General features: G+C 47.8%; 1 protein-coding gene across 1 annotated transcript in view; it reads left to right on the plus strand.

The window, feature by feature from the left end:
* Window positions 1-23,703, plus strand: part of LOC140425673 (TBC1 domain family member 20) — a 75,465-nt gene that overhangs the window by 38,362 nt on the left and 13,400 nt on the right. Inside the window, exons 6-8 of the mRNA XM_072510171.1 lie at window positions 49-190; window positions 1,197-1,381; window positions 16,669-17,169. Coding sequence (XP_072366272.1) covers window positions 49-190; window positions 1,197-1,381; window positions 16,669-16,927 — 586 coding nt within the window. The 3' untranslated portion in view covers window positions 16,928-17,169. The remainder of the gene's footprint in view (window positions 1-48; window positions 191-1,196; window positions 1,382-16,668; window positions 17,170-23,703) is intronic.

Here is a 23,703-nt window from a genome sequence, read left to right on the forward strand (position 1 = left end):
TGCATGTTATTTCGTGCTTTGAATAACTGTCTTGTGTGTCTGATTTAGGTCTGAGGTTGGTACTATCTTTGCTCTGAGCTGGCTGATCACCTGGTACGGTCATGTCCTCTCCAAGTTTCGCCATACCGTCAGGCTGTATGACTTCTTCCTGGCGAGTCACCCACTGATGCCAGTCTACATTGCGGCAGCGGTACGTAGCACCACATGCCTGCCTCCCTGTCTGAACACCTGGTCTGGGTACGTCACTGCCCCTTGTTTTCGGTCATTTGTCAGAATGATGCAGAATCCACAGCGCACAAACAGCCCATTCCGCCCAGCTGGTATATGCCAGAGTTTATACCCTTCAAAAGCCTCCCCCCACCGCTCAGAAACAGAGTTCAGGTTCCGCCAGGGCTGTGGTTGTTGGATTTCGATCACCTCAGACCCAGGACATTGCTGTAGGAGTTACTCAGGGTAGTATCGTAGGCCCAACCATGTTCAACTGCTTCATCAGTGACCTTCCTTACCTCAAAGTGGGGATGTTCACTGATGTTTGCACAATGTTCAGCTCCTCAGATACTGAAGCAATCCGTGCGTTGCAGCAAGATTTGGACAATATTCAGTCTTGGGCTGATAAGTGGCAAGTAAGTAAAGTCTTTGCCCCACAAGTGCCAAGCAATGACCATCTCCAACAAGAGAATCGAACCATTACATAGCATCATAGAAGCCTCACAGTAAAGAAGGAGGCCGTTTGTTCCATCGGGTCTGCACCGACCCTCCAAAAGCGAACCCTACCTAGGCCCATAATCCCACCCAACATTTTATGACACTGAGGGGGAATTTAGCGCAGCCAATTCACCAAACCTGCACATCCTTGGACTGTGGGAGGAAACCGGGGTGGGTGGGGGTGGTGGTGGGGGTGGTGTGGGGGGGGGGGGGGGGGGGGGGGGGGTGCGCGCAATCTAGAAAAATCCTGAGATCCTGGATGCTGCAGTGGTTGTACCTGAGGGTCTTTCTAAATGGATGAACAAAGAAGTAGCCGTCCTCGTCCATAATGATTCACCAACTGCAGCCCAAGCTGAGTAGCTACCACGGTGAATGGAACCCACCTGTTTATCTTTCCGAATTGACCCAATGGAGGTTCAGACGTGTTATAGAGGGCAAATTGTCAGTTGTGAAACAGCCGTGAAACTGACTGACTGACTGCCTTTTTTCAGATTGTGTTGCACAGAGTGAAAGAAGTAATGAGGTGTGACTGTGACATGGCCAGTGTCCATCAGCTACTGTCCAAGATACCGCAGGACCTTCCATACGAGGTGCTGATCGTCCAAGCGGAGGAGCTCTTTTCCCACTACCCGCCCCAAGAGCTCGCAAAGCAAGCAGCACTTCAACTACGCAAAAGGCAAGACGTTCCTTTCTAAATGTGTTGTGCAATCCGGTTTCCGCCCTGTCACAGTATCAGATTGGCTCTCCGCAAAGTCACAAATGACATCCTCTGTGGCAGATGCAAACGTTCCCTCTTTGTTTCACTCGACCTGTCTGCAGCCTTTGTCACAGTTTGACCGACCGTCTTCCTCCAACACTTCTCTGCCATCATCCAGCTCGGTGGGACTGCTCTCCCCTGGTTCCATTCTTATTCATTTAAACATGGCCAGCGTATCTCCAGCAGTGGATTCTCTTCCTGCTCTTGCACCATTACCTTTGGTATCGCTCAAAAATCAAGCTTTGGTCCCCCTCCTATTTCTTTGGTGTCCTGGCCAATATTTATCCCTCAATCAACATCACAAAAGTAGATGAGCTGGATGTAGTGGGGGTCCACTGTGTGCAAATTGGCTGCTGGACTTCCTTTATCACAACAATTGCTACACTTTAAGTACTTCATTGGCATTAAAACGCGTGGGTTGTCCAGTGACTCTGAAAGCAGCTGTATCGATTTTTAATATAATTATTTTTTATCCATGTGCTGCTGTGACTTCAACAGAAAACACAGCTTTAATTTTTGCAGGAATGTTGATGACACCCAGATGTACCTCACCATAGAACATCGAACATACAGTGCAGAAGGAGGCCATTCGGCCCATCGAGTCTGCACCGACCCACTTAAGCCCTCACTTCCACCTTATCCCCATAACCCAATAACCCCTCCGAACCTTTTTGGTCACTAAGGACAATTTATCATGGCCAATCCACCTAACCTGCACATCTTTGGACTGTGGGATGAAACCGGAGCACCCGGAGGAAACCCATGCAGACACGGGGAGAACGTGCAGACTCCGCACAGACAGTGACCCAGCGGGGTATCGAACCTGGGACCCTGGCGCTGTGAAGCCACAGTGCTATCCACTTGTGCTACTTCCTTACACTGTTGCTAAGTTTAAAACATTTTTTTTTTAGAGTACCCAATTATTTTTTCCAATTAAGGGGCAATTTAGTGTGACCAATCCGCCTATCCTGCACCTCTTTGGGTTGTGGGGCTGAAACCCACGCAGACACGGGGAGAACGTGCAAACTCCACACGGGCAGTGACCCAGGGCTGGGATTCGAACCCAGGTCCTCAGCGCCGTGAGGCAGCAATGCTAACCACTTGTGCCACCGTAGTGCCCTACACTGTTCTAAGTTACCAGACTACTTACCTGACATCCGGAATTGGATGAGCGCAAATTTACGGCAATTCAATATTCTGAAAAGGCAGCTATGGTCCCTGCTGCAAACTCCGGTTCCTCCCCATCGTCTCCATCCTGAAGTTGAGCCAGACAGATTGCAACCTTGGTGCCACATTTGCCGCAAAATTAACTTCTGAACACGTGTCCACTCCTGTGTCCGGAACGTTCTGGGAGAGAGCATCGGAGTGGAGCTATACATGGTGTCCAGTGGAGAGTGAGGAGTCAAACAGCCTTTTGTACCAATAGGTTTTGCCTATTGGTAGATTTTCCTAATAGGAAAAAAGCAGCTCTCTCCTCCTTTCAACAAAGGCACTGTCTCCTGCTGGATAGGGTTTTAAGCTGTTGACCAACCATTGATAGCATGTGATTATTGACAATCTGCAACAATCTCAAAGGCAACATCTTACGTTGCAGGAACAAGGGACATTGGATGACAATCTTTGCTTGCTCCTCACTGTGCAGAGACTAACTGTAGCTGAGCTCAGCCAATGCAGAATGACCAGGGATGTTAATTGTATATTTCTTTGGTCAGGTTGTATCTGCATGCGACCTCGGGCAGAGTATTGAAATACGAAAATGAGTTGGATAGGAGCCAGACCACCATGATGGCTGATTCAGCCTCCCCATTTGTTCAGCTTCACGCACTGCAAGCTTGGTTCATTGTGTCTTTTCCCATTCTTTATTTCACTTGTATCTAATCTCCTGACACACTGCACTACAGCGCACCCTCCTGCTGCAGCTTCGCCGTTGCAGCGTGCTAATAATAAGCAGGACGTCGCTGAGCATCCAGCCTATTGCCGCTGAGTCAGCAGAATAAACGGACAAAATATTTATCTCGGCCACAGCGAAGTAACACACATCAGGTGTCGTAATTCTGTGCCATTGACCATGTTTAATCTGTTTGGTGGAGATAGAGGAGGTGGCGAGAAATAAATTGGACAAAAAGCAAATTTCTTCTCCAGTTACTGCCTTCTACTTTCGGAGGCTGGATGTGCAGCAATACTTTGCCAAAGTGACCAATGTGAGGCAGGGCGTAACGGAATCCTGTCCACCACTTGCCTGCTATTCCTGATTGGCTGCTTCTGGATAGGGATTGGGAGCAGGAAGCCCAACAATTTTTTATTATCTATTCCCTCACAACCTTCCTAATCTTGCATCTGCTCCAAAGCTGAGCTGTTGAAATGCCGCAACCACCCAAACATCTGGAAAATCAGTGAGGCACCAATGCGATATTTAACAATGATTCACGAGATTTGTAAATTCTTCCAGGTTCGACAGGATATTCCCCCTGGCTGGAGGTTCGAGGATCAGCCAACGCAGTCTCAGAATAAAGGAAAGACCATTTAGCACTGAGATGAGGAAGGATTTCTTCACTCAGTGGTGAATTTTGGAATTCATTCACCCAGAGGGTTGAGGAGGTACAGAAACGGAGTATGTTCAAGACCGAGATTGATGGATTGTAATGTTAATATCAAAGGATATGTGGATAGTGTGGGGATCTGAGCGAGGAGCAAGATCAGGTATATTCTAGTTAAATGGTGGCGCAGGCTCGAGGAGCCGACTTGACGTACTATGCTCTGAATTCCCATGTTCCTATGATTGGGACCCGGAATATTGTTGTTGTGATATGGGTGGGGATTGGTGAGTAGTCAACCACAATGCATTAGTGAATCATTGCGTTGATCAAACAGGGGCAGTGTAGTGAGTCCCTGTATTGGTCTATCGATGAGGATCAGTGTAATGAATCCCTGTATTGATCTATCGGTGGGAATCAGTGTAGTGAATCCCTGTATTGATCTATCGATTTACAGGCAGCACGGTAGCACAAATGGATAACGCTGTGGCTTCACAGCGCCAGGGTCCCAGGTTCAATTCCCCGCTGGGTCACGTGCGGAGTCTGCACGTTCTCCCCGTGCCTGCGTGGGTTTCGTCCGGGTGCTCCGGTTTCTTCCCACAGTCCAAAGACGTGTGGATTAGGTGGAATGGCCACGCTAAATTGCCCCGAGTGTCCAAAAAAGGTTAGATGCCGTTATTGGGTTACGGAAATAGGGTGGAAGTGAGGGCTTAAGTGGGTCGGTGCAGACCCGATGGGCTGAATGGCCTCCTTCTGCACTGTATGTTCTCTGATGGGGATGAGTGTAGTGAATCCCTGTATTGATCGATCGATGGGGAACCGTGTAATGAATCCCTGTATTGATCTATCGATGGGGATCAGTGTCGTGAATCCCTGTATTAATCTATCGATGGGGATCAGTGTAATGAATCCCTGTTTGATCTATCGATGGGCATCAATGCAGTGAATCTCTGTATTGATCTATAGATGGGGATCAGTGTAGTGAATCCCTGTATAGATCTATCGGTGGGCATCAGTGTAGTGAATCTCTGTAATGATCAATCGATGGGGATCAGTGTAGTGAATCTCTGTATTGATCTATCGATGGGGATCAGTGTAGTGAATCTCTGTATTGATCTATCGTTGGGCATCCGTGTCGTGAATCTCTGTATTGATCTATCGATGGGGATCAGTGTAGTGAATCTCGGTATTGATCTATCGATGGGGATCAGTGTAATGAATCCCTGTTTGATCTATCGATGGGGATGAGTAGTGAATCTCTGTATTGATCTATCGATGGGGATCAGTGTAATGAATCCCTGTTTGATCTATCGATGGGCATCAATGCAGTGAATCTCTGTATTGATCTATAGATGGGGATCAGTGTAGTGAATCCCTGTATTGATCTATCGATGGTGATCAGTGTAGTGAATCTCTGCATTGATCGATCGATGGTGATCAGTGTAGTGAATCTCTGTATTGATCTATCGATGGGGATCAGTGTAGTGAATCCCTGTATTGATCTATCGATGGGGATCAGTGTAGTGAATCTCTGTATTGATCTATCGATGGGGATCAGTGTAGTGAATCCCCGTATTGATCTATCGATGGGAATGAGTGTAGTGAATCTCTGTATAGATCTATCGATGGGGATCAGTGTAGTGAATCTCTGTATTGATCTATCGATGGGAATCTGTAGTGAATCCCTGTATTAATCTATCGATGGGGATGAGTGTAGTAAATCCCTGTATTGATCTATCGATGGGGATGTGTGTAATGAATCTCTGTATTGATCTATCGATGAGGATCAGTGTAGTGAGTCCCTGTATTGGTCTATCGATGAGGATCAGTGTAATGAATCCCTGTATTGATCTATCGGTGGGAATCAGTGTAGTGAATCTCTGTATTGATCTATCGATGGGGATCAGTGTCGTGAATTCCTGTATTGATCCTCGATGGGGATCAGTGTAGTGAATCACTGGATTGATCCTCGATGGGGATCAGTGTAGTGAATCACTGTATTGATCCATCAATGGGAATCAGTGTAGTGAATCTTCGTATTGATCTATCGATGGGGATCAGTGTAGTAAATCCCCATATTGATCTATCGATGGGGATCAGTGTAGTAAATCCCCGTATTGATCTATCGATGGGGATCAGTGTAATGAATCCCTGTATTGATCTATCGATGGGCATCAGTGTAGTGAATCTCTGTATTGATCTATCGTTGGGCATCTGTGTCGTGAATCTGTGTATTGATCTATTGATGGGGATCAGTGTAGTGAATCTGTGTATTGATCTATCGTTGGGCATCCGTGCCGTGAATCTCTGTAATGATCAATCGATGGGGATCAGTGTAGTGAATCTCTGTATTGATCTATCGTTGGGCATCCGTGTCGTGAATCTCTGTATTGATCTATCGATGGGCATCAGTGTAGTGAATCTCTGTAATGATCAATCGATGGGAATCAGTGTAGTGAATACCTGTATTGATCTATCGGTGGGGATGAGTGTAGTGAATCTCTGTATTGATCTATCGATGAGGATCAGTGTAGTGAGTCTCTGTATTGATGTATCGATGGGGATGAGTGTAGTGAATCCCTGTATTGATCTATCGATGAGGATCAGTGCAGTGAATCTCTGTATTGATCTATAGAAGAGGATCAGTGTAGTGAATTACTGTCTTGATCTATCGATGGGGATGAGTGTAGTGAATCTCTGTATTGATCTATCGATGGGGATCTGTGTAGTGAATCCCTGTATTGATCTATCGATGGGGATGAGTAGTGAATCCCTGTATTGATCTATCGATGGGGATGAACATAGAACGATAAAGCGCAGTACAGGCCCTTCGGCCCACGATGTTGCACCGAAACAAAAGCCATCTAACCATAGAACATAGAACGATACAGCGCAGTACAGGCCCTTGTAGTAAATGAGTGTAGTAAATCCCTGTATTGATCTATCGATGGGGATGTGTGTAATGAATCTCTGTATTGATCTATCGATGAGGATCAGTGTAATGAATCTCTGTATTTATCTATCGATGAGGATCAGTGTAGTGAGTCCCTGTATTGGTCTATCGATGAGGATCAGTGTAATGAATCCCTGTATTTATCTATCGGTGGGACTCAGTGTAGTGAATCTCTGTATTGATCTATCGATGGGGATCAGTGTCGTGAATTCCTGTATTGATCCTCGATGGGGATCAGTGTAGTGAATCACTGGATTGATCCATCAATGGGAATCAGTGTAGTGAATCTTCATATTGATCTATCGATGGGGATCAGTGTAGTAAATCCCCGTATTGATCTATCGATGGGGATCAGTGTAGTGAGTCCCTGTATTGATCTATCGGTGGGGATCAGTGTAGTGAATCTCTGTATTGATCTATCGATGGGGATCAGTGTAGTGAATCCCTGTATTGATCTATCGATGGGGATCAGTGTCGTGAATTCCTGTATTGATCCTCGATGGGGATCAGTGTAGTGAATCACTGGATTGATCCATCAATGGGAATCAGTGTAGTGAACCTTCGTATTGATCTATCGATGGGGATCAGTGTAGTAAATCCCCGTATTGATCTATCGATGGGGATCAGTGTAGTGAGTCCCTGTATTGATCTATCGATGGGGATCAATGCAGTGAATCTCTGTATTGATCTATCAATGGGGATCAGTGTAATGAATCCCCGTATTGATCTATCGATGGGCATCAGTGTAGTGAATCCCTGTATTAATCCTCGATGGGGATCAGTGTAGTGAATCTCTGTATTGATCCATCAATGGGGATCAGTGTAGTGAATCCCTGTATTGATCTATCGGTGGGGATCAGTGTAATGAATCCCCGTATTGATCTATCGATGGGCATCAGTGTAGTGAATCTCTGTATTGATCTATCGATGGGGATCAGTGTAGTGAATCCCTGTATTGATCTATCGGTGGGGATCAGTGTAGTGAATCTCTGTATTGATCTATCGGTGGGGATCAGTGTAATGAATCCCCGTATTGATCTATCGATGGGCATCAGTGTAGTGAATCCCTGTATTGATCCTCGATGGGGATCAGTGTAGTGAATCTCTGTATTGATCTATCGATGGGGACCAGTGTAGTGAATCTCTGTATTGATCTATCGATGGGGATCAGTGTGGTGAATCCCTGTATTGATCTATCGATGGGCATCAGTGTAGCGAATCCCTGTATTGATCCTCGATGGGGATCAGTGTAGTGAATCTCTGTATTGATCTATCGATGGGCATCAGTGTAGTGAATCCCTGTATTGATCCTCGATGGGGATCAGTGTAGTGAATCTCTGTATTGATCTATCGATGGGCATCAGTGTAGTGAATCTCTGTAAAGATCAATCGATGGGGATGAGTGTCGTGAATCCCTGTATTGATCTATCGATGGGGATCAGTGTAGTGAATCTCTGTATTCATCTATCGATGGGAATCAGTTTAGTGAATCCCTGTATTGATCTATCGATGGGGATGAGTGTAGTGAATCCCTGTATTGATCTATTTGATGGGGATGAGTGTAGTGAATCTCTGTATTCTATCGATGGGGATCAGTGTAGTGAATCTCTGTATTGATCTAACGATGGGGAACCGTGTAGTGAATCTCTGTATTGATCTATAATGGGGATCAGTGTAGTGAATCTCTGTATAGATCTATCGATGGGCATCAGTGTAGTGAATCCCTGTATTGATCCTCGATGGGGATCAGTGTAGTGAATCTCTGTATTGATCTATCGATGGGGATCAGTGTAGTGAATCCCAGTATTGATCTATCGATGGGCATCAGTGTAGTGAATCTCTGTAAAGATCAATCGATGGGGATCTGTGTAGTGAATCCCTGTATTGATCTATCGATGGGGATGAGTGTAGTGAATCTCTGTATTGATCTATCGATGGGGATGAGTGTCGTGAATCCCTGTATTGATCTATCGATGGGGATCAGTGTAGTGAATCTCTGTATTCATCTATCGATGGGAATCAGTTTAGTGAATCCCTGTATTGATCTATCGATGGGGATGAGTGTAGTGAATCCCTGTATTGATCTATTTGATGGGGATGAGTGTAGTGAATCTCTGTATTCTATCGATGGGGATCAGTGTAGTGAATCTCTGTATTGATCTAACGATGGGGATCCGTGTAGTGAATCTCTGTATTGATCTATAATGGGGATCAGTGTAGTGAATCCCTGTATTGATCTATCGATGGGCATCAGTGTAGTGAATCTCTGTAAAGATCAATCGATGTGGATCAGTGTAGTGAATCCCTGTATTGATCTATCGATGGGGATGAGTGTAGTGAATCTCTGTATTGATCTATCGATGGGGATGTGTGTAGTGAATCCCTGTATTGATCTATCGATGGGGATCAGTGTAGTGAATCTCTGTATTCATCTATCGATGGGAATCAGTTTAGTGAATCCCTGTATTGATCTATCGATGGGGATGAGTGTAGTGAATCCCTGTATTGATCTATTTGATGGGGATGAGTGTAGTGAATCTCTGTATTGTTCTATCGATGGGGATCAGTGTCGTGACTCCCTGTATTGATCCTCGATGGGGATCAGTGTAGTGAATCTCTGTATTGATCTATCGATGGGGATCAGTGTAGTGAATCTCTATTGATCTATCGATGGGGATCAGTGTCGTGAATCCCTGTATTGATCTATCGGTGGGGATCAGTGTAATGAATCCCCGTATTGATCTATCGATGGGCATCAGTGTAGTGAATCCCTGTATTGATCCTCGATGGGGATCAGTGTAGTGAATCTCTGTATTGATCTATCGATGGGGACCAGTGTAGTGAATCTCTGTATTGATCTATCGATGGGGATCAGTGTAGTGAATCCCTGTATTGATCTATCGATGGGCATCAGTGATGTGAATCCCTGTATTGATCCTCGATGGGGATCAGTGTAGTGAATCTCTGTATTGATCTATCGATGGGCATCAGTGTAGTGAATCCCTGTATTGATCCTCGATGGGGATCAGTGTAGTGAATCTCTGTATTGATCTATCGATGGGGATCAGTGTAGTGAATCCCTGTATTGATCTATCGATGGGCATCAGTGTAGTGAATCTCTGTAAAGATCAATCGATGGGGATCTGTGTAGTGAATCCCTGTATTGATCTATCGATGGGGATGAGTGTAGTGAATCTCTGTATTGATCTATCGATGGGGATGAGTGTCGTGAATCCCTGTATTGATCTATCGATGGGGATCAGTGTAGTGAATCTCTGTATTCATCTATCGATGGGAATCAGTTTAGTGAATCCCTGTATTGATCTATCGATGGGGATGAGTGTAGTGAATCCCTGTATTGATCTATTTGATGGGGATGAGTGTAGTGAATCTCTGTATTCTATCGATGGGGATCAGTGTAGTGAATCTCTGTATTGATCTAACGATGGGGAACCGTGTAGTGAATCTCTGTATTGATCTATAATGGGGATCAGTGTAGTGAATCTCTGTATAGATCTATCGATGGGCATCAGTGTAGTGAATCCCTGTATTGATCCTCGATGGGGATCAGTGTAATGAATCCCCGTATTGATCTATCGATGGGCATCAGTGTAGTGAATCCCTGTATTGATCCTCGATGGGGATCAGTGTAGTGAATCTCTGTATTGATCTATCGATGGGGATCAGTGTAGTGAATCCCTGTATTGATCTATCGATGGGCATCAGTGTAGTGAATCTCTGTAAAGATCAATCGATGGGGATCTGTGTAGTGAATCCCTGTATTGATCTATCGATGGGGATGAGTGTAGTGAATCTCTGTATTGATCTATCGATGGGGATGAGTGTCGTGAATCCCTGTATTGATCTATCGATGGGGATCAGTGTAGTGAATCTCTGTATTCATCTATCGATGGGAATCAGTTTAGTGAATCCCTGTATTGATCTATCGATGGGGATGAGTGTAGTGAATCCCTGTATTGATCTATTTGATGGGGATGAGTGTAGTGAATCTCTGTATTCTATCGATGGGGATCAGTGTAGTGAATCTCTGTATTGATCTAACGATGGGGATCCGTGTAGTGAATCTCTGTATTGATCTATAATGGGGATCAGTGTAGTGAATCTCTGTATTGATCTATCGATGGGGATCAGTGTAGTGAATCCCTGTATTGATCTATCGATGGGCATCAGTGTAGTGAATCTCTGTAAAGATCAATCGATGGGGATCTGTGTAGTGAATCCCTGTATTGATCTATCGATGGGGATGAGTGTAGTGAATCTCTGTATTGATCTATCGATGGGGATGAGTGTAGTGAATCCCTGTATTGATCTATCGATGGGGATCAGTGTAGTGAATCTCTGTATTCATCTATCGATGGGAATCAGTTTAGTGAATCCCTGTATTGATCTATCGATGGGGATGAGTGTAGTGAATCCCTGTATTGATCTATTTGATGGGGATGAGTGTAGTGAATCTCTGTATTGTTCTATCGATGGGGATCAGTGTCGTGACTCCCTGTATTGATCCATCGATGGGTATCAGTGTAGTGAATCTCTGTATTGACCTATCGATGGGAATCCGTGTAGTGAATCTCTGCGTTGATCTATCGATGGGAATCCGTGTCGTGAATCCCTGTATTGATCTATCGATGGGTAACAGTGTAGTGAATCTCTGTATTGACCTATCGATGGGGATCCGTGTCGTGAATCTCTGTATTGATCTATTGATGGGGATCAGTGTAGTGAATCTCTGTATTGATCTAACGATGGGGATCCGTGTAGTGAATCTCTGTATTGATCTATAATGGGGATCAGTGTAATGAATCTCTGTATTGACCTATCGATGGGGATCTGTGTAGTGAATCCCTGTATTGATCTATCGATGGGGATGAGTGTAGTGAATCTCTGTATTGATCTATCGATGGGGATGAGTGTCGTGACTCCCTGTATTGATCCATCGATGGGTATCAGTGTAGTGAGTCTCTGTATTGACCTATCGATGGGAATCCGTGTAGTGAATCTCTGCGTTGATCTATCGATGGGGATCAGTGTAGTGAATCTCTGTATTGATCTAACGATGGGGATCCGTGTAGTGAATCTCTGTATTGATCTATAATGGGGATCAGTGTAATGAATCTCTGCGTTGATCTATTGATTGGAATCCGTGTTCTATTGAATCGTTGTTATGATCTGTTGGAAATTTGCTGTGTATTTGTCTTATTTTTGTATTGTCCGGAGACCAATTTGGATTCATTCAGTTCTGAGCTGATCCTGAGTAAATTTTGTCCTTGTTTTCAGCATCTTGTGTTGCCAAGTCTTTGAAATGCCTTTGTTTGTAACCTGATGATGCAGTTACATCCTCTTTGGTGTATTTTGCTTAACACCAGAAACGGGAAGCATTAATTGTGCCAGTAGGTGTAATTTGACCTAGATTTTAATCGATCTAACCCCAATGTCATTGATGTTGCTCGATAGCCAAAGTCACTGCTCTCCATTACACAGGAAGCTGAAACCTAACCCACCACATGCCGTAAAAGCAAACTGCTCTATCCTGATGAATTTACAGGACCTGTTTCAAACTAGTGAAGCTTGCTGAATGACAATGGTGAAAGTGGTATTTGCTAGATACCGCTCTGTCAGGAGATTGAGAGGTAGGGTTAATAGCTGGACAAGAACTAATTGGACAGACTGTTCTGTCCACAATGTAAACCTTTTTTCACCATCCAGGCGGGTAATAAATTTGGGCTGAATACAAAATGCTGGTGAGCTAGCATTGCGCACATCCCATGAACGAATTAAAAGATTGCCCATCACCCTGCCTGTATATTTGTTGACCTGGTGATATTCTCCCTTCATTTTATAAATTCTGTCGGAGTCCTTCATGACGGCAAAGTCTTCCCTTCTTCCACCCAAGGATGAATTGAATTGGAGTCTTGCTATTTGCCATGGGATTGATAAGTAAATTCAAGTGATCCACCAAGATGGAAACATAGAAAGATTTAGAGGACAGCAGGAATCCACTTGGTATTAGTAGGTTACAGCACCTCAAGTGAATACGCAAGAGTTTTTCATAATGTGATGAGAACTTCTGCCTCTTCCATTCTTTCAGACAGAAGAGTTTCAGATCGCCCACCATCCTCTGAGTGAGAAAATAATCCTCAACTCTCCTTTCATCCTTCTGCCAAATGCCTTAAATTGATTATCCCCAGTTATTGATCCCTCTGCTGATTTGTGACCAGGCCACGCACAAGCCCACCCTGCCATTACCGTCTCACTTGATTATCTGGGATTGACTCAATTAAACCCAATCTCATCTCGGATTATTCTGGTCATGGACTTCTCTGCCCATCACTCGCTAATTTAACAAATACAAGCTTCCTTCCCCTGCCTTGATATACCCTCTTCACAATATTTGTCAATTTAACAATGAGTCTCTTTAAAAGAAAATTGCAATTTAAACACTAATAGAGAACACTGTTGTGGATCTGAATCAGACCCTTGAGGCTGAACCAGACAGTTCACAAGCACCAAACTGACCCTGAGCTTCCATTCCCTGGAATGGTGGGGCTGTGACGAGTGGTGTTCCACAGGGATCAGTGCTGGGACCTTTGCTGTTCGTAGTCTATGTAAATGACTTGGAGGAAAATTGAACTGGTCTGATTAGTAAGTTTGCAGATGACACAAAGGTTGGTGGAATTGCGGATAGCGATGAGGACTGTCAGAGGATACAGCAGGATTTAGATTGTTTGGAGACTGGGCGGAGAGATGGCAGATGGGGTTTAATCCGGACAAATGTGAGGTAATGTATTTTGGAAGGTAGGGAATATACAGTGAATGGTAGAACCCTCGAGTATTGACAGTCAGAGAGATCTAGGTGTTCAGGTCCACAGGTCACTGAAAGGGGCAACACAGGTGGCGAAGGTAGTCAAGAAGGCATACGGCATGCTTGCCTTCATTGGCCGGGGCATTGAGTATACAAATTGGCAAGCCATGTTGCAGCTGTATAGAACCTTAGTTAGGCCACACTTGGAGTATAGTGTTCAATTCTGGTTGCCACACTACCAGAAGGACGTGGAGGCGTTAGAGAGGGTGCAGAAGAGATTTACCAGGATATTGCCTGGTATGGAGGGCATTAGCTATGAGGAGCAGTTGAATAAACTCGGTTTGTTCTCACTGGAACGACGGAGGTTAAGGGGCGACCTGATAGAGGTCTACAAAATTATGAGGGGCATAGACAGAGTGGATAGTCAGAGGCTTTTCCCCAGGGTAGAGGGGTCAATTACTAGGGGGCATAGGTTTAAGGTGCGAGGGGCAAGGTTTAGAGGAGATGTACGAGGTAAATGTTTTACACAGAGGGTAGTGGGTGCCTGGAACTCGCTACCGGAGGAGATGGTGGAAGCAGGGACGATAGTGACGTTTAAGGGGCATCTTGACAAACACATGAATAGGATGGGAATAGAGGGATACGGACCCAGGAAGTGTATAAGATTTTAGTTTAGACGGGCAGCATGGTCGGCACGGGCTTGGAGGGCCGAAGGTCCTGTTCCTGTGCTGTACTTTTCTTTGTTCTTTGTTCTTATCCCCTCCATCACCAAGACCTCACCATTTAAAAAAAAAAAAAAATTTACAGTACCCAATTCATTTTTTTTCCCAATTAAGAGGCAATTTAGCGTGGCCAATCCACGTAGCCTGCACATCTTTGGGTTGTGGGGGTGAGATCCACACAGACATGGGGAGAATGTGCAAACTCCACAAGGGCAGTGACCCGCGGCCTGGATGGAACCCGGGTCGTCAGCCCCGTGAGGCAGCAGTGCTAACCACTGCACCACAGTGCTGCCCTAGACCTCCTCAACATTGTCTTATCTGCTCCTTTCGCAACTCACCTGCTGAAATGATCATCTTTCCCTGTAACCTGCTCCCGCTCAACAACACTCAAGATCTCTATGCTCCTGCAATTCTGATCTCTCTCTCGCACCCGCTCACTCCCTTCATTCCACCATTGGAAACTGCCAAGGGCCTAGACTCTGGAGTTCCCTCTGTTAATACATCTCCATTTCTCTGCCTCTCCCCCTTTCAGGCATTTGTTAAAACCTTTGATGAAGTTTTGGTAACCCCTCTTAATATCATGTTTTATTTGTAATGCTGCTGTGAAGTGCCCTGGGATATTTTACAATGTTCCAGATGCAGTGTGAGTTATTGTTTTGCCTCATGAGGGATTAACTACCTGCCTCTAATGCAACTAAATCCCTTCTCAAGTAAGGGACCAAAACTCTACACAGTCCTCCAGAAGCGGCCTTACCAGTGCCTTGTACAGTTTTTATACTCTATTCCGTTAGCTATAAGGGCCAAAATTCCATCTGCCTTCCTTATTACCTGCTGTAACTGCACGCTAGTTTCCTGCGATTCATACACGACGACAGCCAGATCCCTCTGCGCTGAAGCACCCTGTGAAGACTCTCCCCATTCAGCCAGTAAGTTGCCTTTTCCATTTTTCTGACCAAAATGGATGCCCTCATATATCCACGTCAAACTCCTTCTGCCACATTTTGGCCCAGCCTCCTAACCTATCTATATCCATTTGTCAAGTTCTTCTTTCCCCATTGCAGCTTACTGTCCCACCTATTTTACTGTCATCTGCAAATTTGGCTATCGTACCTTCTATCCCTGCATCCAAGTCATTAATATATGTTGTAAATAGCTGGGGCCTGAGGACTGTGGCACTGCTAGTTACATTTTGCCAACCAGAAAAAGACCTATTTATCCCGACTCTGCTTTCAGTCTATCAGCCAGTCTTCTATTCAAGCTAATACATTACCCCTCATCCCATGTGATCTTACTTTTGTACGGCATCTTAGAAAATATCTTCTGGAAGTCCAGATATACTACATCTACAGGATCTCCATTATCCACTTGGTTTGTTACATATTCAAAGAACCCTCGCAATTTAGTCGAACACAATTTACCCTTGATAATACCATGCCAACTCTGATGGATTACCTTTTGACTTTCCAAATGTCCTGTTATTACTTACTTAATAATGGATTCTAACAATTTCCCAACCGATGCTAAACCAACTGGTCTATCGTTTCCGAACATACAGATAAAAGAGGAAAACATTTTAAAGTTATTCAAGTTGCAGTAATGTACAGAGGAAGTAGGTTCAGTGGGCCAAGTAGCCTTTGTTCATCCCAATGTGGTAAAGATAAGTGCAGTATTGATGATCTATCACATGGAATGCTGTTGTAAGCACTTTATCTCCAAAGACATCTAGTTGTTAGGCATTTTACTGCACCAAATTTTCATAAATCTACATGAATCAAGTACTCTTGAGAACAGGGCCCAAGCCCAGAATAATAGAGCCATAAAGCAAGTAAGGAGGCCATTCTCCCCATTGTTGCGGTGCTGGATCTTGATGCAATTAATTCCACACCCCACATCTTCACCATGGAGTCTGTCTGTTCCCACCATCCTTTCAGGCAGTACATTCTAATTCATCGCAATTTACTGACTGTAAAAACAAAATAAATCCTCACTCCTCTTTTGAAATTTGTTTGCAGTTTGTGTCCTCTGGCTAACTCCCCTTCTGCTGCTTGAAGCAGTTTACTCTGTCAAAACTCCACGTGATTATCACCTCTGCTAAATCTCCCCTCGAAGAGAAACAATCCTCTCGTCTCTCTCTTAATTGACTTGCGCTAACAGTTTTCCTTCTCCCTCTGCAGCATCGCCATCAGCACCTTCCAGGCCTTCCAAATGGCAACCTCTCGGCAACGTCCCGACGCCGTTCTTCGCAAACAGTTCCAGGGGAAGCCTCGCCCACCACCTACCAACGCCGAGGCAGCGACTCCGCTGGTGGCGGCCAACCAACTGGTAAAGATGGCAGTGTGGGGACTGACGGCAACCCTGGGTGCAGCCGCCTTCGCTGTGGTAAACTCAGCCGTGGAGTGGGGCCCAGAGTTTGTTTCTCAGCTGTTTCCATAGTCAGTGACTGAGGCGGAGCCTACCTGTGGCACGTGGCCAGCTGGACTAGGAGAGACGGCCCTGTCGAAACGAGGTACCCAATGTTGCAGTGTGCCAAAAAACAATGTAAAGGAGCAGTCGGCCTTACATTAATCATTTACAATCTCCGCCAAAATGGAACGGGCGCTTGTGGACCAGTCAAAAACCCAGCCGACCCCATACCCTCCACTTCCTACCCTGCCAATTATGCTGCCAAGGACAAGGTAAAGAAATTAGAAGCCAGTAAGCACTTATTTTCTTCCATCTGATTGCTTGCATCGATCTGAGACCAGGGAACAAGTCCACGTGAATTCATAATAAAAACAGAAAACACTGGAAATTCACAGCAGGTCTGGTAGCCTGTGTGGAGAGTGAAACAGAGTTTAAAAAAATATATATATATTCAAATTTTCAACAACCCCCCCCCCCCCCGCAACAACAAAAAAGAAACAAAAACACAGCAATCGGGGCTGGCTTAGCACACTGAGCTAAATCGCTGGCTTTTAAAGCAGACCAAGGCAGGCCAGCATTACGGTTCGATTCCCGTACCAGCCTCCCCGAACAGGCGCCGGAATGTGGCGACTAGGGGCTTTTCACAGTAACTTCATTGAAGCCTACTTGTGACAATAAGCGATTTTCATTTTCTTTTTTCATTTTCAATCAGAAATTATACATTGGATTTCCCCCATATGCAATGACCCCCCATATAACATTTAAATGCACCCCAAAAGACCCCCCCCCCCCCACCCCGGGCTGCTGCTGACCTCCTAACGCTCCGTGAGATAGTCTCGGAACGGTTGCCACCACCTGGAGAACCCTTGCACAGACCCTCGCAAGGCAAACTTTATCCTCTCCAGCTTGATGAACCCTGCCATGTCATTGATCCAAGCTTCCACACTAGGGGGCTCCGCATCTTTCCATAGGAGCAAAATCCTCCGCCGGGCTACCAGGGACGCAAAGGCCAGAATACCGGCCTCTTTCGCCTCCTGCACTCCCGGCTCGTCCGATACCCCAAATAATGCCAATTCCCAGCTCGGCTCGACTCGGGCTTTCACCAGCTTGGACATAGTCCTTGCAAAACCCCTCCAAAACCCATCCAGCGCCGGCACGAACAGAACATATGGACGTGATTTGACGGGCTCCCCGAGCACCTCCCACATCTGTCCTCCACCCCAAAGAACCTACTCAACCTCGCCCCTGTCATATGCGCTCTGAGAATAACTTTGAACTGTATTAGGCTGAGCCTGGCGCAAGAGGAGGAAGAATTAACCCTACTCAGGGCATCAGCCCACAGACCCTCATCTATTTCCTCCCCAAGCTCCTCCTCCCACTTGCCCTTTAACTCCTCCACTGAGGCCTCCTCCTCTTCCTTCAGCTCCTGGTAAATCGCCGAAACCTTGCCTTCTCCAACCCATACACCCAAAATCACCCTGTCCTGAATCCCACGTACTGGAAGCAGCGGGAATTCCCTCACCTGCCGCCTCACAAACGCCCTCACTTGCATGTACCTGAAAGCGTTTCCCGGGGGTAGCCCAAACTTCTCCTCCAGCGCTCCTAGGCTCGCAAACGTCCCATCGATGAACAGGTCACCCATTCTTCTAATCCCTGCCTGATGCCAGCTCCGAAACCTCCCCATCCATCCTTCCCGGGACGAACTGATGATTCTCCCGAACCGGTGACCAAACCGAGGCTCCCACCTCGCCCCTGTGTCGCCTCCACTGTCCCCAGATCTTCAGCGTCGCCGCCACCACCGGACTCGTGGTGTACCTTGTCGGCGAGAGTGGCAACGGTGCCATCACCAGCGCCCTCAGGCTCGTGCCCACATAGGACGCCATCTCTAGCCTCGTCCAGGCCACCCCCTCTCCCTCCATTACCCACTTACGGATCATCGCCACATTGGCAGCCCAATAATAGCCACACAAATTTGGCAGTGCCAGCACCCCCCTGTCCCTGCTACGCTCCAGAAACACACTCTTCACCCTCGGGGTCTTATTCGCCCACACAAATCGTATGATGCTCCTGCTTACCCGTTTGAAAAAGGCCTTGGGGATCAAAATGGGAAGGCACTGGAACACAAAGAGAAACCTCGGGAGGACCGTCATTTTGACCGACTGCACCCGACCCGCTAGTGAGAGTGGCAGCATATCCCATCTTTTAAAATCCTCCTCCATTTACTCCACCAACTGCGTCAAATTGAGCTTGTGCAGGGCCCCCCAACTCCTAGCTATTTGGATGCTTAGGTACCGAAAGCTCTTTTCCGCCCTCTTCAGCGGTAGTTCGTCTATCCCCCTCCCCTGGTCCCGTGAATGCACCACAAAGAGCTCACTCTTCCCTACGTTGAGTTTATACCCCGAAAAGTCCCCAAACTCCCTAAGGATCCGCATGACCTCCGCCATCCCCTCCACTGGATCCGCAACATACAACAGGTCATCGGCATACAACGACACCTGGTGTTCCTCCCCCCCCCCCCCCCCCCCCCCCCCCGGACCAATCCCCTCCATTTCCTGGACTCCCTCAGTGCCATGGCCAGCGGCTCAATTGCCAGTGCAAACAACAAGGGGGATAAGGGGCATCCCTGCCTCGTCCCCCGGTACAGCCAAAAATACTCCGACCTCCGCCGGTTCGTAGCCACACTCGTCACCGGGGCTCTATATAGCAGCCTGACCCAACTGATGAACCCCTCCCCGAACCCAAACCTCCGCAACACTTCCCAAAAATACTCCCACTCCACCCGATCAAAGGCCTTCTCCGAGTCCATAGCTGCCACTACCTCCGCTTCCCCCTCCACCGACGGCATCATAATCACATTGAGGAGCCTCCGCACATTTGTATTTAGCTGCCTACCCTTCACAAATCCCGTCTGGTCCTCATGAATCACCCCGGGACACAGTCCTCTATTCTCGTAGCCAGCACCTTCGCCAGCAACTTGGCGTCAACATTGAGGAGCGAGATCGGTCTATACGACCCACATTGCAATGGATCCTTGTCCCGCTTCAAGATCAAAGAAATCAGCGCCCTGGACATTGTCGGGGGCAAGGTCCCCCCCTCCCTCGCCTTATTAAAAGTCCTCACTAGCAACGGGCCCAGCAGGTCCACGTATTTCCTGTAAAATTCAACCGGGAACCCATCCGGGGCCTTCCCCGCCTGCATGCTCCTCAATCCTTTCACCAGCTCCTCCAGCCCAATCGGCGCCCCCAAACCAGCCACCTCCTCCTCCACTCTCGGGAACCTCAGCCGATCCAGGAATCGTCGCATCCCCTCCTCCCCGCTGGGGACTCAGACCTGTACCCATAGAAGTCCCTAAATACCTTGTTTATTCTCACCGCACTCCGCACCGTATTCCCCCTTCTATCCTTGACTCCACCAATCTCCATCGCTGCCTCCCTCTTACGAAGCTGATGTGCCAGCATCCAACTCGCCTTCTCCCCATACTCATACGCCGCCCCCTGCGCTTTCCTCCGCTGTGCCTCTGCTTTCCCCGTGGTCAACAGGTCGAACTCTGTATGGAGGTTCCATCGCTCCCTAAGTAGACCCTCCTCGGGGGGCCTCTGCATACCTCCTGTCCACCCTTAAAATCTCCCCCACCAACCACTCCCTCGCCCTCTCCTCTGTCTTCTCCCTGTGGGCCCGAATGGAGATTAGCTCTCCCCTGACCACCGCCTTCAACGCCTCCCAGACTACCCCCACCTGCACCTCCCCGTTGTCGTTGGCCTCCAAGTATCTTTCAATACACCCCCGCACCCGGCCGCACCCCCCCTCAGCCGCCAACAGTCCCACATCGAGGCGCCACAGCGGGCGCTGGTCCCTCTCCTCCCCCAACTCCACCTCCACCCAATGCGGGGCTTGGTCCGAGATGGCTATGGCCGAAGATTCCGTTCCCTCCACTTTCGGGATTAGCGCTCTACTCAAAATGGAAAGGTATATCCGGGAGTAGGCTCTATGGACGTGGGAAAAGAAGGAAAATTCCCTGGCCAGCGGCCTGACAAACCTCCATGGATCCACTCCCCCCACCTGGTCCATAAACCCCCTGAGCACCTTGGCCGCACCGGCCTCTTACCCGTCCTGGACCTAGAATGGTCCAGTGCTGGGTCCAGCACCATGTTGAAGTCCCCCCATTATTAAGCTTCCTACCTCCAGATCCGGAATCCGACCCAGCATGCGTTTCATAAATCCGGCATCATCCCAATTCGGGGCATATACGTTCACCAGCAGCCCCTGCAACCTACCACTCACCATCACATATCGACCTCCATTATCCACTACAATATTCAGTGCCTCGAACGACACCCGCTTCCCCACCAGTATTGCAACCCCTCTGTTCTTCGCATCCAGCCCTGAATGAAAGACCTGCCCTACCCATCCCTTTCTCAGCCTAACCTGATCTGCCACCTTCAGATGTATGTCCTGGAGCATAACCACGTCTGCCTTCAGTCCCTTTAAGTGCGTGAACACCCAGGCCCTCTTGACCGGCCAGTTCAGGCCCCTCACATTCCAAGTTATCAGCCGGATCTCCTTTTCTAGGCCAGCCACATGCCCGCGCCTCCCGCACCCTCCAGTCCCCCAGGCGGCGGACTCCCGCCCCGACTACCTCTCCTACTTTCAGCTCCCCTTTGGCCAATGAGCAGCAACCCAGTTCTCCCCCCCCCCCCCTCCCCCCGCTAGATCCACACCTAGCCATTTTGCTCCCCCATGACACTCCCATACGTCAGCTGACTCCTGCTGACCCCGGCCTCTCCCCCCCATTCCATCGACCCCCCAGTGTGAGAATCCCCCCACCCCTTGGCAGTCAGTGTGCACTCCTCTCCAGCACCCCCCCCCCCCCCCGGCCCCGCCCCCATCCTTCCCTTCCGCGGGAAAAAGCCCGTGCTTTCCTGAGCCGGCCCCGCCCCCTCTGGCGCAGCTCCTTTTTGCAGCCTTACCCCAACTCCCCATCCCTGGGCCTCCACCCCCCCTCTTCCTCCACGGGGCCCTGCCCCTCCAACACCGACGCCCACACTCTCCCACAGCCCCCACATCAAATCCATTCACCCATCCCCACCCAGCACTCAAACAAAAAGAACATTCCCCAAACGCAGTAAACACAGTAAACATCCCCTCAGTTTGAGCCCAACCTTTCAGTCTGGATAAAGTTCCATGCCTCATCAGGCTTTTCAAAATAGTGGTGCCGATCTTGGAACGTGTCCCACAATCGCGCTGGCTGCAGCATCCCGAATTTCACCCCCTTCCGATGGAACGCCACCTTAGCCCGGTTAAGACCAGCCCTCTTTTTAGCCACCTCCGCACTCCAGTCCTGGAAAATTCGGATCTCCGTGTTCTCCCACATGCTGCTCCGTTCTTTTTTGGTCCATCTCGGGACACACTCTCTGTCCATAAAGCGGTGGAACCTCACCACTACAGCCCTTGGCGGCTCGTTGGCTTTGGGTCTCTTCGCCAGGACCCGATGAGACCCATCCAGCTCCAGGGGCCTCGGGAAAGCTCCCGGGCCCATCAGCGAATTGAGCATCGTGCTCATGTATGCCCCGGCATCGGGCCCCTCCACTCCTTCAGGGAGACCCAGAATCCGAAGATTCTTCCTCCTCGACCTATTCTCCAGGTCCTCAAATTTTTCCGCCCACCTCGTGCAGCGCCTCGTGCGCCTCCACCTTCACCGCCAGGACCAAGATCTCATCATTGTTCTCCGAGACTTTTTGCCGCACCTCCCGAATCGCTGCCCCCTGGGCCTTCTGGGTCTCCACAAGCTTCTCAATCGCCACCTTCATTGGCGCCAGCATTTCTGTCCTCAGCTCAAAGCAGCGTTTAAGAAACTCCTGCTGCTCCTGCGACCACTGCGCCCACGCTGCTTGGTCTCCGCCTGCCACCATCTTGCTTTTCCTCCCTCGCACTTTCCGCTGCACCAGGATCCATTTTCTAACTGCTCCACTCCTGGTCCAATCCATATACTGTCGGGCAGACCTTGCTGTCACCTTCCCACACTGGAAGCCGTCGAACAATTGCCGTTGGGGCCCCTCTGAAGAGCCCAAAAGTCCGTTCCCGGTGGGAGCTGCCGAGCGTGCGACCTACCTTGGCATAGCCGCAACCGGAAGTCCAGAGTGAAACAGAGTTAACATTTTGAGTCTGTATAATTCTTCAGAGCAGAATTGTGAATATATAGCTGGTTAGATGGTAACCTCGTGTCCTTCAAGCCTGTTGGGCACTTGGCTGTTCTTGTCCAGAATGAATTAGGAAGTTTCATGTGAATGCATCGCCAGAGTCTCATGACCAAATGGGGTGCAAAACGTGATCTTTATTTCACTGGAGGAGTGTGTCCTGATAGGAGAGCAGAGAAGAAGTACTTTTCTTCAAGTTTGCGACTTGAAGGTCAGCACTGTCGTTTCCACCCTTTGAATGAGAGGTTAAACTGAGGCCTCCCTGGAGTATTTTGAAGTAAAGCAGGTTACTGTTCTGGTCACTATTTATTCCTCAACCGATATGACTATACTAGATTAACTGGCCATTGCTGATTGTGCAAAGAAATTTGATGCCCTCCAGCAGTACCTTTTAAAAGTTAGCTTTCTGTATTGTGAGCGTTTCTGGGAAGGCTGCACTTACTGCTTAATTACCCTGGGAATGTGGTATTGGGCCTTCTAGAATTGTAATCCATGTGCTGATTTGCTTACACTGTACTGAAGAGGATATTGATGAAGGAATGGCAGCTTATGTATAAGTCAGGCTGATGTGTGACCCATAGGGAGACTTGGCAGCTGATATTCTTCTGACTG

This window comes from Scyliorhinus torazame, chromosome 6 (assembly GCF_047496885.1).
Source record: "Scyliorhinus torazame isolate Kashiwa2021f chromosome 6, sScyTor2.1, whole genome shotgun sequence".
Taxonomy (NCBI): Eukaryota; Metazoa; Chordata; class Chondrichthyes; order Carcharhiniformes; family Scyliorhinidae; genus Scyliorhinus; species Scyliorhinus torazame.